The 12181-nt window shown below is 35.0% G+C and overlaps 1 protein-coding gene across 1 annotated transcript; it reads right to left on the minus strand.

Moving 5' to 3' along the window:
• Positions 1–5780, minus strand: LOC114417008 (mRNA cap guanine-N7 methyltransferase 1-like). The gene is made up of 13 exons (XM_028382066.1): positions 5430–5780; positions 4952–5091; positions 4791–4859; positions 4628–4699; positions 3266–3367; positions 2957–3013; positions 2329–2467; positions 2012–2076; positions 1841–1891; positions 1531–1593; positions 1299–1422; positions 1078–1139; positions 1–431 (listed from the first exon to the last, which is right to left on the minus strand). Exons 1-13 carry the CDS (start codon positions 5503–5505, stop codon positions 333–335), a joined length of 1119 nt encoding a protein of 372 aa, XP_028237867.1. The 5' UTR covers positions 5506–5780; the 3' UTR covers positions 1–332.
• Positions 5781–12181: the final 6401 nt, after the last annotated feature.

Raw genomic sequence — 12181 nt, forward strand, 5'->3', positions numbered from 1 at the left:
TTCAGTAAAAATAAAAACTCGTGCCAATGGATCATTTTCAATATTCACTAACATTATCATCTGCTGTAACAGGGAAGAATATATTACAGAGGAAGTTTGTTAAAAATAACCTGCCACAAATCTAATCAAGAAGATAATACAAATCCGGAGGCAGAGATTTTGTTTTCAATTATTTATAGTAGACCTACAAAATTCAACGTACATATTGCAGCAAAAAAAATTGCTGGAGCTCAAGGTTGTGAGATCAATGGTACTGGCACATGGCAATACAAGCCGATTCATGCCCTATGCCATTGTATAAAATTCAGTCACTGGCTGTTTCTTATTCACGTTTAATCATCAGTGCTAATGTACATGATGTCTTCCTCTGAAATGTGCATTGACCCTCGGTTCCTTCTGCCACTCTGTTGGGTTTTGTCAGGTTGACCTCGCTGTGTGATCACAAGAAAAACCCTTCAGCTACTTTGTGATCACAATTTTTAAGGAACAAGTTGACAATGGTGGCATTATTTAGAACATGCAAATGTTTAGTATTCTTATAATACCTGTTTCCTTGCAGTTTATCTTTAATTGACAGTTTTTCCTTATTTCTACTTCAAAAAAAAAATTATGGCTTAAATATATTCCCCCCCACAAATGTAACAGATTTTTAGTCCCTCTAAAATTGAGTTTATGATCCTGCAATATTTGTTGTCACTTCTTACGATCCTTGGCGTAAAACCCACTTGCATGGCCACCAAGTCACAGACTAAACAAAAACTGCTATATCTTACAGGAATCAAAAGCTAAATTTGTTAGGACAGAACATTTTTTCTAATAGCAGGTCATGGTGGGGACCAAAACAGATGACAGCAAACATAGGAGGGATCAAAAACTTAAAAAAATTATGCAGAGACTAATCATAGTGTTATATTTGGAGAGACCTCAAACATATTTAAGCCAAAATTTAAATTATGAAAAAATAATGATATACGTGACATGTCTTGCTTTAAAGGGGAGAGAGTACACACTAAAGGTGAACTGAGAAGTTTTCATTGTCAACATGAAGCAGCCAACTCAAGTGCTTTTGATACTGACCTTTCTCAATACAAATGACATGTACAAATATGCTGCCTCCCATTCATCAGCAGAGAGTGTACCTGACAATAGCAATACATACATACATGCACTATGTTACTAGGTTTCCTGTTAATCAGGAGAGGTAAAGGTGGGGTTTCACATACAAAAGACAGGGAAAAAAATAGTTCAATGAAATTAAATGGAAATTGAAAAGATAGAGACTGGGCACAAAGTGTTACTTTGATCTTGGTTGCCATCTCCCAATGCACCAAGTCTTCGCATGAGCTCCACAAATTCTGGTTTTTTCATATACTCATGCACAAATTCATGTGAGTTCTTTGCGAAAACAAGCTCAAAGTCATTCTGTAAACAACAAGTTTAAATTAGTAGTGTAGAAGTACAAGCCTTTGAAATCTGATACCAGCCTTAGAAAATCTAGAATTTCACAGCGTTTCAAACAGTGATGCATACCTCTTCAGCTAATGACTTGAATACATGGAAGGGGACAATCCATTCAGGACAATCAACAGCGTCCTGAAACAAGACATCGTGTCTTAAATGGAAGCATAGGTATTAACAGTATGCCAGCTTTACAGGGCCCTAAATAAGAGCAGTCTTTGAATGATAACTTCATAACACTTGTTACACATAGGTTCTCAATGTTTATGCAAACACAAAGTCATACATCTTAGTTATTTGACAAGGAAACTCCAAATCAGCCTTTGTGATGGGAAAACAGCTACTTGATGTTCAGAAAAAGAAGGTCAAAAAGAAATTCTACCTCCAAATGGAACGTGTACTTTATTCCAAAAGGGCTGGAAGATTTAAATTTCTGAAAGAGACAAGGAGAAATCCAGGTAAGTAGAATTCACAAAATCATTTCCAAAATTATCGAGGTTCCACACATTAACAAAGAAATGATGAAGCAGCAGGATCAGGAAAACAAAATTACCTTATCAGAAAATTCTTCATCAAAACGCACCCAATAGACTCTGTTGCCAAAAGTTAATCCTTCAGCTACAAATTCACAGAGAAAATAACATCTCCAATCAAGAATGACAAAAAAGATCTGCCATACCCAACAAGTCAAATAGCGCGCATTGCAGCGTATAACGCTATCAGGCCGTGGTTTTCAGCAAAAACACAATTGCGATGGCATTGCGGAAGCCGTGAAAAACGCCATCGCAGTTCAATTCATGTCATTGGACATCATCAACTACTAAATTTAATTTAAAAGAATAAAAACAGAATTGAACATGAGAGAAAAACCTTCTCTAAGCTTCTTGATTATCACATTGGCATCAGGCATAGTTCCAATGAAAATGCCTCCTGGGCGAAGTAAAGCTGACACATTAGCCAATGCTTGCCGGGCACGGGCCTCCGTAGACCATGAGTAATGCAATGCAAACTGCAGCATTAAAAAGTTTATCAGACTAGAAAGTATAAACCAATATACACTTTCAAGATGGAAAGAACATAATTTGTATTGAATAGAATAGTCTAACTGCAAACATTATGCTGATTTTGCTTGTACTGACAAAATGGTAAGGCTATTTTGCATATTGAAGGGGGGAAAATGTAGTTATGAAGAAAAAAATGGTAGACATATCACCAAATTGCATTTTTATTTAATTTGTATCAGGACAACTGTAGTGGAATGAGGGCTTTGCAAGAACAAAATTAGACATCAAATAAATCATCTTAAATGCAACTAAAGAAAAACATAAGGATGTTTAACAAGAATGTATGGGAAAAAAGTTAAAGCAAAGAGCAAGGTAAATACTGGGAGAGACCACTTCTAAAGAAAGGTATTAGATTTTCTAGCAGGGCAAATGAATTTCTCTTTCTGCATAAATACACCAATTATATATAATTAGTTCAAGAGTGTATCATTTACCTGGCAGCTACAAATATCAAAAGGAGCATCATCTGCAAGAACTTTGTCCAAGCGAACCTAGCGAATGATACGAACAATTAGACCTTCTTTGAACATCTAAACAAAATTCAGAAATTGATATTGAAGCTGTGGATCACAAGATCGCTTTCTCTAGAGAAAATTAAGGATGTGTTTGATTGTATTTAGTTTTTTAGTTTGGAAAACTATTATTCAAAACAATTTTCAGATGCTAATCGTTAAACAATAGAATTGGGAGAAGATGAAAGAGTGTTAGAAATGTTATTTTCAAAGGATAGAAATGTTAATCACCTCATAACAATCTCCACATATAAGGCGAGCAGGAAATGTAAACTTTTTACGTCGCTGATGATGGTCAGCATCACCGTTGTAACGTGTCCGGCAGTCCTTGATCTGGAAAGATTGTTGAATTCAATGAGCAGACCGTGAGGACAGACATGATAATTACAAATAGTTTGACATGACAAGGTATACAGTGTTTCACCATGTAACGGCAAGGATTTGAGCTATAAAATATAATTGTAAGTTCATCACTTAAAGTTGGGGAAATATATAGCTGCACTGGAAAATTTACTACCACTAGCAAATACTTGAGTTCTGCATTGGAAGTATAGGATTCATAATACATATATATATATATATATATATATATATATATATATATATATATGAAATTCTACAAATCCAAATTAAGAACAAACTTCTTGGGAATTACTAGAAACAAAATGAATAATTATAAATCATTGCCATCATAAATCAATGCTGGTTCCTTCTCTACAAATTGGAAAAAGTATCAATCTCATTCTCTTCTCGAGCATCATCCATAAAAAGAACAACTTCCATTTTTTGTTCATCAAGAGACAATGCTTCTATGTCTCATATTTGGCTAAATTAGATTTTCATAACTTTTCTTCTTTGGATAGATCATAGATACATATAAGTGAACTTGTGAAGTTTTTGAGAGCATAGTTATCAATATCAGATAGTGACACACAGAGGACAACTCTGAAAATGCTATAGCAGGAATCAGGATGACTGCTATTAAAAATATTTTAATACAAACTAAAATTTATACATAATAATACTCAAAAAATCAAAACAAAAACCCCATAATTAAAGAAATCCATGATAAATAATAGTCACAAGTTTAGACACTCAGTCACCCTCAATCTTGGAGCAATAAAAGAACATGGTGATGAGGTCCAAAAATGAAAGATGGTGGTGAAATTAAAAGAAAAAGAACATAACAAAATAGATACAAATTAGCAGACCATGAATTGGGAAATCTAAAGAAAGAAAACAAAATGGAACACGGGAAAAAATGGGTTTTTGATGCCCTACATCGTGGTAGCACCACTATAGCACACAAAAAGATTGCCACTCTGCTCCACTATAGCGCCACTCTATCTTGCTATTGACTACTATTTTAGAGTATCCGTATCAGATATCTATCCGATATGGATACATGAAGAAAATGCAAGATTGATGCTTCATTGGCAACAAGTGTACCCTTAATTGTTGCCTACAAATGACTTTATTGAGTTAGAAAATCCTTAGTCAACTGCATCTTAGTATGAATTGATGGAATTGATTATGGACACAAACAGATAAGGAAAACCGGCGCAGCCAATTATGGCAGCACGTAATACTTACCGAGCCTTCAGCAATGTCAATACCAACATAATATCCAATTTTGGCCTTGTCCCATTTGATAAGATCACCACCCTGGTAAACATTATGAAACAAAAAAGGATGGTTAGCCAAGAAACTGAGAATGTCTTTTGGTATATAAACAACAAATGAAAACCATTAACACCTTGCCACAGGCGAGGTCAAGTACTGCATCTCCTCGACGAGCATAAAGCTGAATTAAGACGCTTTTAATCTGTTAAATGACAAAATTAACAATACAATTAATCAGCGATCACATAATACTCCATGGGAAACAAATCATATATTAAAGAATGCAACACATACCCAATTATTGAGTTTCTTCAAATGAATTATCGGACTAGCCTCCCGTTCTTCCAAAGTCTGGTTGGATCTCGCACTATAATGATCTGCTACTTTCCGAGCAAAAATCTTTGTGCTTTCATCCTCAACAAAGTGTGCACCACCTAAACACAATGCATCAAATGAAAATTAACACCAGAATCACAACCCCTTATAAGCTTGCCACAAGCAAAGAAATTGCAATTATGGTAGTGGTTTCATTGCAATTCTTGATATTATAGAAAATTGTAGACAAATGCACATGATGCAACCACAATTTCAGTAGCAATACAGCCACAAAAACTCTCCCAAAACTTTCCCTTTAAACCCATTTCCCCCATTCAAAAATTCAACCAACCCAAAGTGTCAAAACCAATTAAGCCCAGATCCACATACCCTCCAAAACGGTGAAATCAAAAGGAAAAAACAAATAGGGTAGTGCCAAAAGCGCTAAAAAAATTACCTTGAGGATCATGTCTAGCTCTGGAATGAGGTGGACCTAACGAGCTTGAAGGGGATTCCTGGTACCCTCGTTTCATCGGGAGCGATGAATTAGAAGAAGAACGACACTGACTCTGCGTGTGGAATGATGCTGCCGCAGAAATCGTAGGGTGTCAGAGAGAGACAATCGAAACTGTTCCCAAGTTGTACTAGGAGAGAGAGAGAGAGAGAGAATCGGGTGTGGTTTTGTGTTGGGTCGTGTGCGTGGGGTATGAGTGTTTGATTTGAAGAGAGAAAGAGGAAAGTGAAAGTGAAGGATGTGCAGAAAGGAACAAGAATTCGTGTCTATGGAAGGAAGAAGAATTTATAGGTGGTGTCAAGATGGTGGCGGTGAAAGGGGTAAATGGACCTAACTCGTTGTGAACTGTGATTGGGGGGTACCACGTGGGAATTGTGGTCTGCGTGACATTTCAAAATGGGGGACTTGCTATTTGCACTCCCCTTTATTCCTGATATAATACTTTTTTTTTTTTAAATTCTGAGAACATCTGATTTTGCACTCCCTTGGCGTGTTTTTGGTTTAGATGAGATAAAAAGAGAAAATAAAAATATAAGATTTTTTTGAAAAATTGAAGTGTAAAAAATATAGGTCCCATAAAAAAGTACACATTTCTCTTTAATCTTACTTATCTCTTTGATTCCAAACATATTTTAATACCACATTAACAAATACACTCATTCACTCTCCTTTTTATTAATAGAGTCCAGCTTGATTACTTGAATGGAGTGTGTGAGTTTTGTAAAGTGTAAAAAATATAAGATTTTTTTTAAATTAAAGTGTAAAAAATATAGGTCTCATAAAAAAGTACACATTTCTCTTTAATCTTATTTATCTCTTTAATTCCAAACATATCTTCACATCATATGAACAAATACACCCACTCACACTCATTATTAAAAGAGTCCAGCACGATTACTTGAATAGAATGTGAGTTTTTGTAAACCGTGTCCTATCCCTATCATAAAAAAACTCATACTTCCTACTCACTCACTGAAAACATAAAGCTTCTACTTTCTCTAGAGAAGAATTCACTACAAGAATTAAAAATAAAGAAACTTCATTACCCGTTAAGAAGCCACGATGAAGAGCTAAGAAGGGTTGGGTTGTGTGATTGGACGAACCCTCACCTATGCACTACTCTACTATGTGGAGGTCCTCATTATGTCCATGGACGATCTCCTTCATTCTTCACTTTCTTCGCACCTCAAAATTGGATTGCACAATTACTCCAATCCAATGACTTATGTGTAAGTAAAATTATAGAAAAAAATTGGATTGGAGTAACTATTGGAAGGTGGTGTAAAGGGTGAAAGGAGAGAAGAATTCGTCATGAATTTAAATCTTTGGCTCACAAAAATTAATAAACTAACAACTAATATTTATGTACGATCATGTGATAAGAGTCTAAGGGAAGATAAATTAAACATAAAAGTGATAAAAGAAAATGGGCTGAAACTTGAAATGTGAGATAATGCATGAGAAAGAGAACGTGATTTTTAATAGTTTTTTAAATTAAATTAAATGTTAAATTACTGTATTATCCTTACAACAAATAAATTAAAAATAAGGAAAAGTATAAATCGTTAATGCACTAAAAAAAAAGAGTGTGTATATTAATAAACTCCACATGGGATTACACCCTTATTTTTTAGCACGAGAGAGAAGTAGAAAATGATGATGAAAATGTATTTGGTTGGATTTTTAAAAATATTTTCAGTGGAAATATTTTTCCAAACAGTAAAAATATTTTTTCAAACGAACCAAAAACTGAAAACAATAAAATCTCGTTTTCAGTTGAAATCAGGAACCTCATTTTAGGTAAAATGAAAACGCGGTGACATGAAATATAATTTTAAGTAAATCTAAAAATACATTTCCTTTTAAAAATGCATTTTTAGTGTTTTTATTTCTTGAAAGCTAAAAACAAGAAGTCAAACCAAACATGTTTTTAGAATTCTAATCTTTTAAAAATAAAAACAGTTTTTAGAAAATAAAAACAGAAAATGAAAATGCAAACCAAATACTTAATTTTCTAACCTTCATATTAAATTATAATTACTTCAAAACTTACTGATGAATTACCTTTGAATTGTAGTATTATATAAATATAAATATAAATTACCCATGGTGCCCGACTTGTTAGTAAAAATGCCTTATTTCGCCATATATCTTGTTATTTCAGTTCAAAATAATGAACAAATACATGGTTAATTAGTGAACTCAACCTTAGACAACTATATTTCATTCATCTTTGAATCAATTAGAAACATATTCAAATAAGCCTGAGATAATCATAGCTTCACTTTGTATCGGTCATTATCTGCCTATTGAACCAATACATGGACTTGAACCATGCATGGAATCAATGCTTATGTTCTACGTACACAAGAATTGAACATAAAATATAAGGAAATCAAAGCATCTTGTCACTTGGAGTATCAGGCATGGGCTAGTACCATCTCAATGACCCTCAACTTTGAGAAATTATTAGGTAGTTTTGGACTGTTGGTTAATTTTGAAAATCGAGATAATCCTGGATAAATCTGAAGTCGTGTATAAACACTTTCAGATTGAATCAAATTTCGGGGCTCAACCAAAATTGTTCAATCGGATAAAATCAGAAGATTATAATTCAAGAGTTTTGTTTTGGTCTTGTGAGTTTTTCACACGTTATGCTTTCTGAACCAGGATGATTATTTATAATCAAAGAACAGGTGGTTTTTGGCGGTTGATGGAAGTTATTTATTTTTAAAAATTGCCGTTAATGGAAGTTTTAGTAACTTCCATGTAACTTCCAACCGTTGATGGAAGTTTTAGTAACTTCCATGTAACTTCCAACCTTTGCCTAAACCGAACATCTCGTTGTTACATTAAAACAAGCGTGCACTCTTATTTTAACATAATAAAGAGATCAATTACACTAAAATGTCCAACAAACCTCCCCCATTTTAGTGTAATTACCGATCAAATCACCAAAGTCATAACATACCACAAACTACTGCATAGATGAAATATCGTGACGATTGAATTTCATCTTAGCAAATTACACGTTTCAAATATTCGAATATCAGGGTGTCACTAAGGATTGAACCCTTTCTATTCATAATGAATACATGAAGATAATCTGCACAATAGTTTATAACATTACTCTTGCTCGACACTAGTTTTACTAGCCTGTGTCCCTATCCTTCATAAGCATATCAAAGCCAAGTCCCAGCTTCTTGAAGCGGCTAAACTTCATGCTTATATAGGTAGTCCTTTTCTTTCTTGCACATGTAAATGCAATTTTTCAAAAGAACCATTGAGAAGTTATACTTCAACCTCCTTAACTTACAGAACCGAACACATTCCTTTTGGGATACTTTCGATGATGTGTTCCAATCTCTACATGTTAAGCTTTCCACATTGAATTCAGCACCTAATGTCATATTAGATGGGAATTGGGTATCTTAACATAAGAGATTTCAGATGGACTTTAATCCTAATCCCACAGCCGACCTTTTTACGAGATCTCTACTTAACCCTTTGGTTAAATGATCGGCCAAATTATGCTGAGTTCTCACAAACTCCACTGATATCACACCATGCATGATTAACTCCCGAACCATGTTGTGTCTAACACCCAAGTGTCTAGACTTCCCATTATACACTTGACTATATGCCTTAGCCAAAGTTGTCTGACTATCACACCTGATAGACATGGGAGGTATAGGTTTGGGCCACAATGGAATCTCATAGATTAGATTTCTTAGCCACTCAGCTTCTTTACCAGCTGCTGCTAAAGCTACAAATTTAGATTCCATTGTTGAATTTGTAATGCAGGTCTGTTTCTTGGATGCCCAAGAGATAGCACCTCCTCTAAGGAGGAATACCCAACCACTTGTGGATGAATAATCCTCCATATTGGTTATCCAACTTGCATCAGAGTAACCTTCAATAACCGAAGGAAATCCAGTATATTGTATATCTCTTCATCCAATGCACCATTTAAGAATGCAGTTTTCACATCCATTTGGTGAATCATCAGATTGTGGATAGCAGCAAGTGCTAACAACAGTCTAATAGTGGATATCCTAGCAACAGAAGCATATGTATCGAAAAAATCAATACCCTCCTTTTGCCTAAAGCCTTGGATAACCAATCTGGCTTTGTACTTGTCAACAGTACCATCCACTTTCATCTTTCTCCTAAAGATCATCTTACATCCTAATGGCTTACATCCAGGAGGTAAGTCAACCAATTTCCATGTATTATTTTGCATGATGGAATCCATCTCACTTTGGATTGCTTCTTTCCAGAATACAACATCCCTTGAAGCCATTGCTTCACTAAAAGTCTTTGGGTCTTCCTCAACATTAAAGCAATATTGATATTGAAATTCAATATCATTCCTTGACCCTTCAACCAAATAGAGTTGAAAGTCATCACCAAATGACTTAGCCTTTCTTACTCTCGTACTCTTTCTAGTTTCAGTACTAGTTGAAGGTATATCCTCAATATTAACTGAGACTTTCGACATGGAATTCATGTCCTTTGGCCTAGGTATAGATGTAAACCTTTGTTCATCAAAGATAGCATCCCGTGACTCTATAACCGAGTTCATAGCAACAGAATCATTAGATTCTAGCACATAGAATCTATATGCTTTAGAATGTTCAGCATATCCAATAAATATGCAATCTATACCTCTTTCACCTATGGTTTTCCTTTTAGGTTCTGTAAGCCTGACTACAGCCCTACATCCCCAAATTTTGAGATAACTCAAATTTGGTGTCTTTTTGTGCCAAAGTTCATATGGGGTAACCTTATTCCTTTTGTTAGGAATTCGGTTCAACAAGTAACAGGCTGTCAACATAGCCTCACCCCAAAATCCTTCACTTAAACCCGAATAGGATAACATGGAATTCACCATTTCTTTCAAGGTTCTATTCTTCCTTTCGGCTACACCATTCTGTTGTGGTGTATAGGGAGCTGTAGTTTGATGTATTATTCCAGTAGATTGAAAATAAACCGGATCATAATACTCACCTCCCCTATCCGTACGAAGAGTTTTGATTAGCCCATTTTGATGAAGTTCTACCTCTTTCTTATAAATTTTAAATTTATCAAGAGCTTCATCTTTTGTATTTAATAAATATACATAACAATACCTTGATGCATCATCAATAAAAGTAACAAGATATTTTTTATGACCTAATGATGGAGTAGCATGCAAATCACACAAATCACTATGAATAAGGTCTAAGACTTTAGTCTCACTTTTAACATCCTTAAAAGGTTTCCTAGTGATCTTGGTCAACATGCAAGTTTTGCATTTTTCAATGTTCATATCAAAAGGAGGAATCATACTTGTTTTTGACATATCTTTTAATCTTTTGTAATGAACATGTCCTAATCTAGCATGCCAAATTTCTGATTTTGTCATATTAGTTATAGAACTACACGAGGCCATACAAACAGATTCATGAACAAAAGGAACATCAATGTTTAATTTAAACATTCCATTACAACGATAACCAAATCCAACAAACGAACCATGTCTTGACAAGATGTACTTGTCACTTTCAAGTACTTGCTTGAAACCACAATTATTTAAAACCATACCAGACAATAAGTTCTTACGAATACCAGGTACAAATAAGACATTATCCAAATACAAACTTTTTCCGGAAGTAAAAACTAAATTCACACAACCTAATCCTAGGATTGGTTCAGTTGCAACATTGCCCATCTTCACAATAGAGCCATCATCGATTGGTCTAAATTCCTTGAACCAACGACGATCTTTGCACACATGGCTTGTTGCTCCCGAATCAAACCACCAAGCAACGTCATCATCCTGCACATAGAATGCATCAGATATTAGTGATACATAATTTGAATTCGTATTCGAATTAAAATTATTCACTACAATCTGACCTTGTTGCTTTTCAGGATCATTAGACCCACTTGGACCAGCCTTGTTCTTTCCTTTGAACACCCGGCAATCCCTCTTTAAATGACCAGGTTTCCCACACTTCCAACATGACAATTTTGTCTGTTTGTTTGGACCTTTGTTCTTATTTCCTTGAAATTTTCGTTTGTTACCTTTAGCATTGTAATTTTGCTTAACTGTTCCACTTTCCTCTACCATATTAACGGAAGAGGAACCTGCTACGGTTTTATTATTGACTTTGTCAATTTCCTGAGCCCTCAGCGACTCCTCAATCATGAAATGACTGCCGAGTTGAACCAGAGTCAACTCTTCCTTCATATGTTTCATGGTATGCTTGAAGTCTTTCCAAGAAGAAGGCAGTTTATCAATTATAGATGAAACTGCAATGGATTCATCCATTTTCAAATCATGTTGAGTAAACTGACCCAAAATCCGCAGCAGTTCATTATATTGCTCCATAACAGGCCTCGAATCAATCATTTTGTAATTAAAGAAATTACTAACTAAGAATTTGTTACTTGAGGCATCTTCTGCCATATACTTGGATTCAAGAGAGTCCCATAATTCCTTAGCAGACTCAACATTTTGATAAATATCAAAGAGAGAGTCAGACATACCGTTCAGAATGTGTCCACGACAAATGTAATCGTCGTTCTCCCATTTCGAACGCTTCCTTGTTTGATCCAGAGTTTCGCCTTCCATATACACCGGCATCGGTGTACTCAGCACATACACCACATTCAATGTTGTCAAGAGAAAGTGCATCTTCTTCTGCCAT

The sequence above is a fragment of the Glycine soja genome, chromosome 6 (assembly GCF_004193775.1).
Source record: "Glycine soja cultivar W05 chromosome 6, ASM419377v2, whole genome shotgun sequence".
Classification (NCBI taxonomy): Eukaryota; Viridiplantae; Streptophyta; class Magnoliopsida; order Fabales; family Fabaceae; genus Glycine; species Glycine soja.

Bases quoted from the DNA above. Each gene is read 5' to 3' on its own strand.
- LOC114417008 (XM_028382066.1), bottom strand. From the start codon at position 5,505: ATGAAACGAGGGTACCAGGAATCCCCTTCAAGCTCGTTAGGTCCACCT. The intron at 3,368-4,627 runs GTAAGTATTACG...CAATCTTTCCAG, and splicing joins TTGACATTGCTGAAGGCTCG to ATCAAGGACTGCCGGACACG. The intron at 432-1,077 runs GTCAGTATCAAA...GTGATCACACAG, and splicing joins TGTCATTTGTATTGAGAAAG to CGAGGTCAACCTGACAAAAC.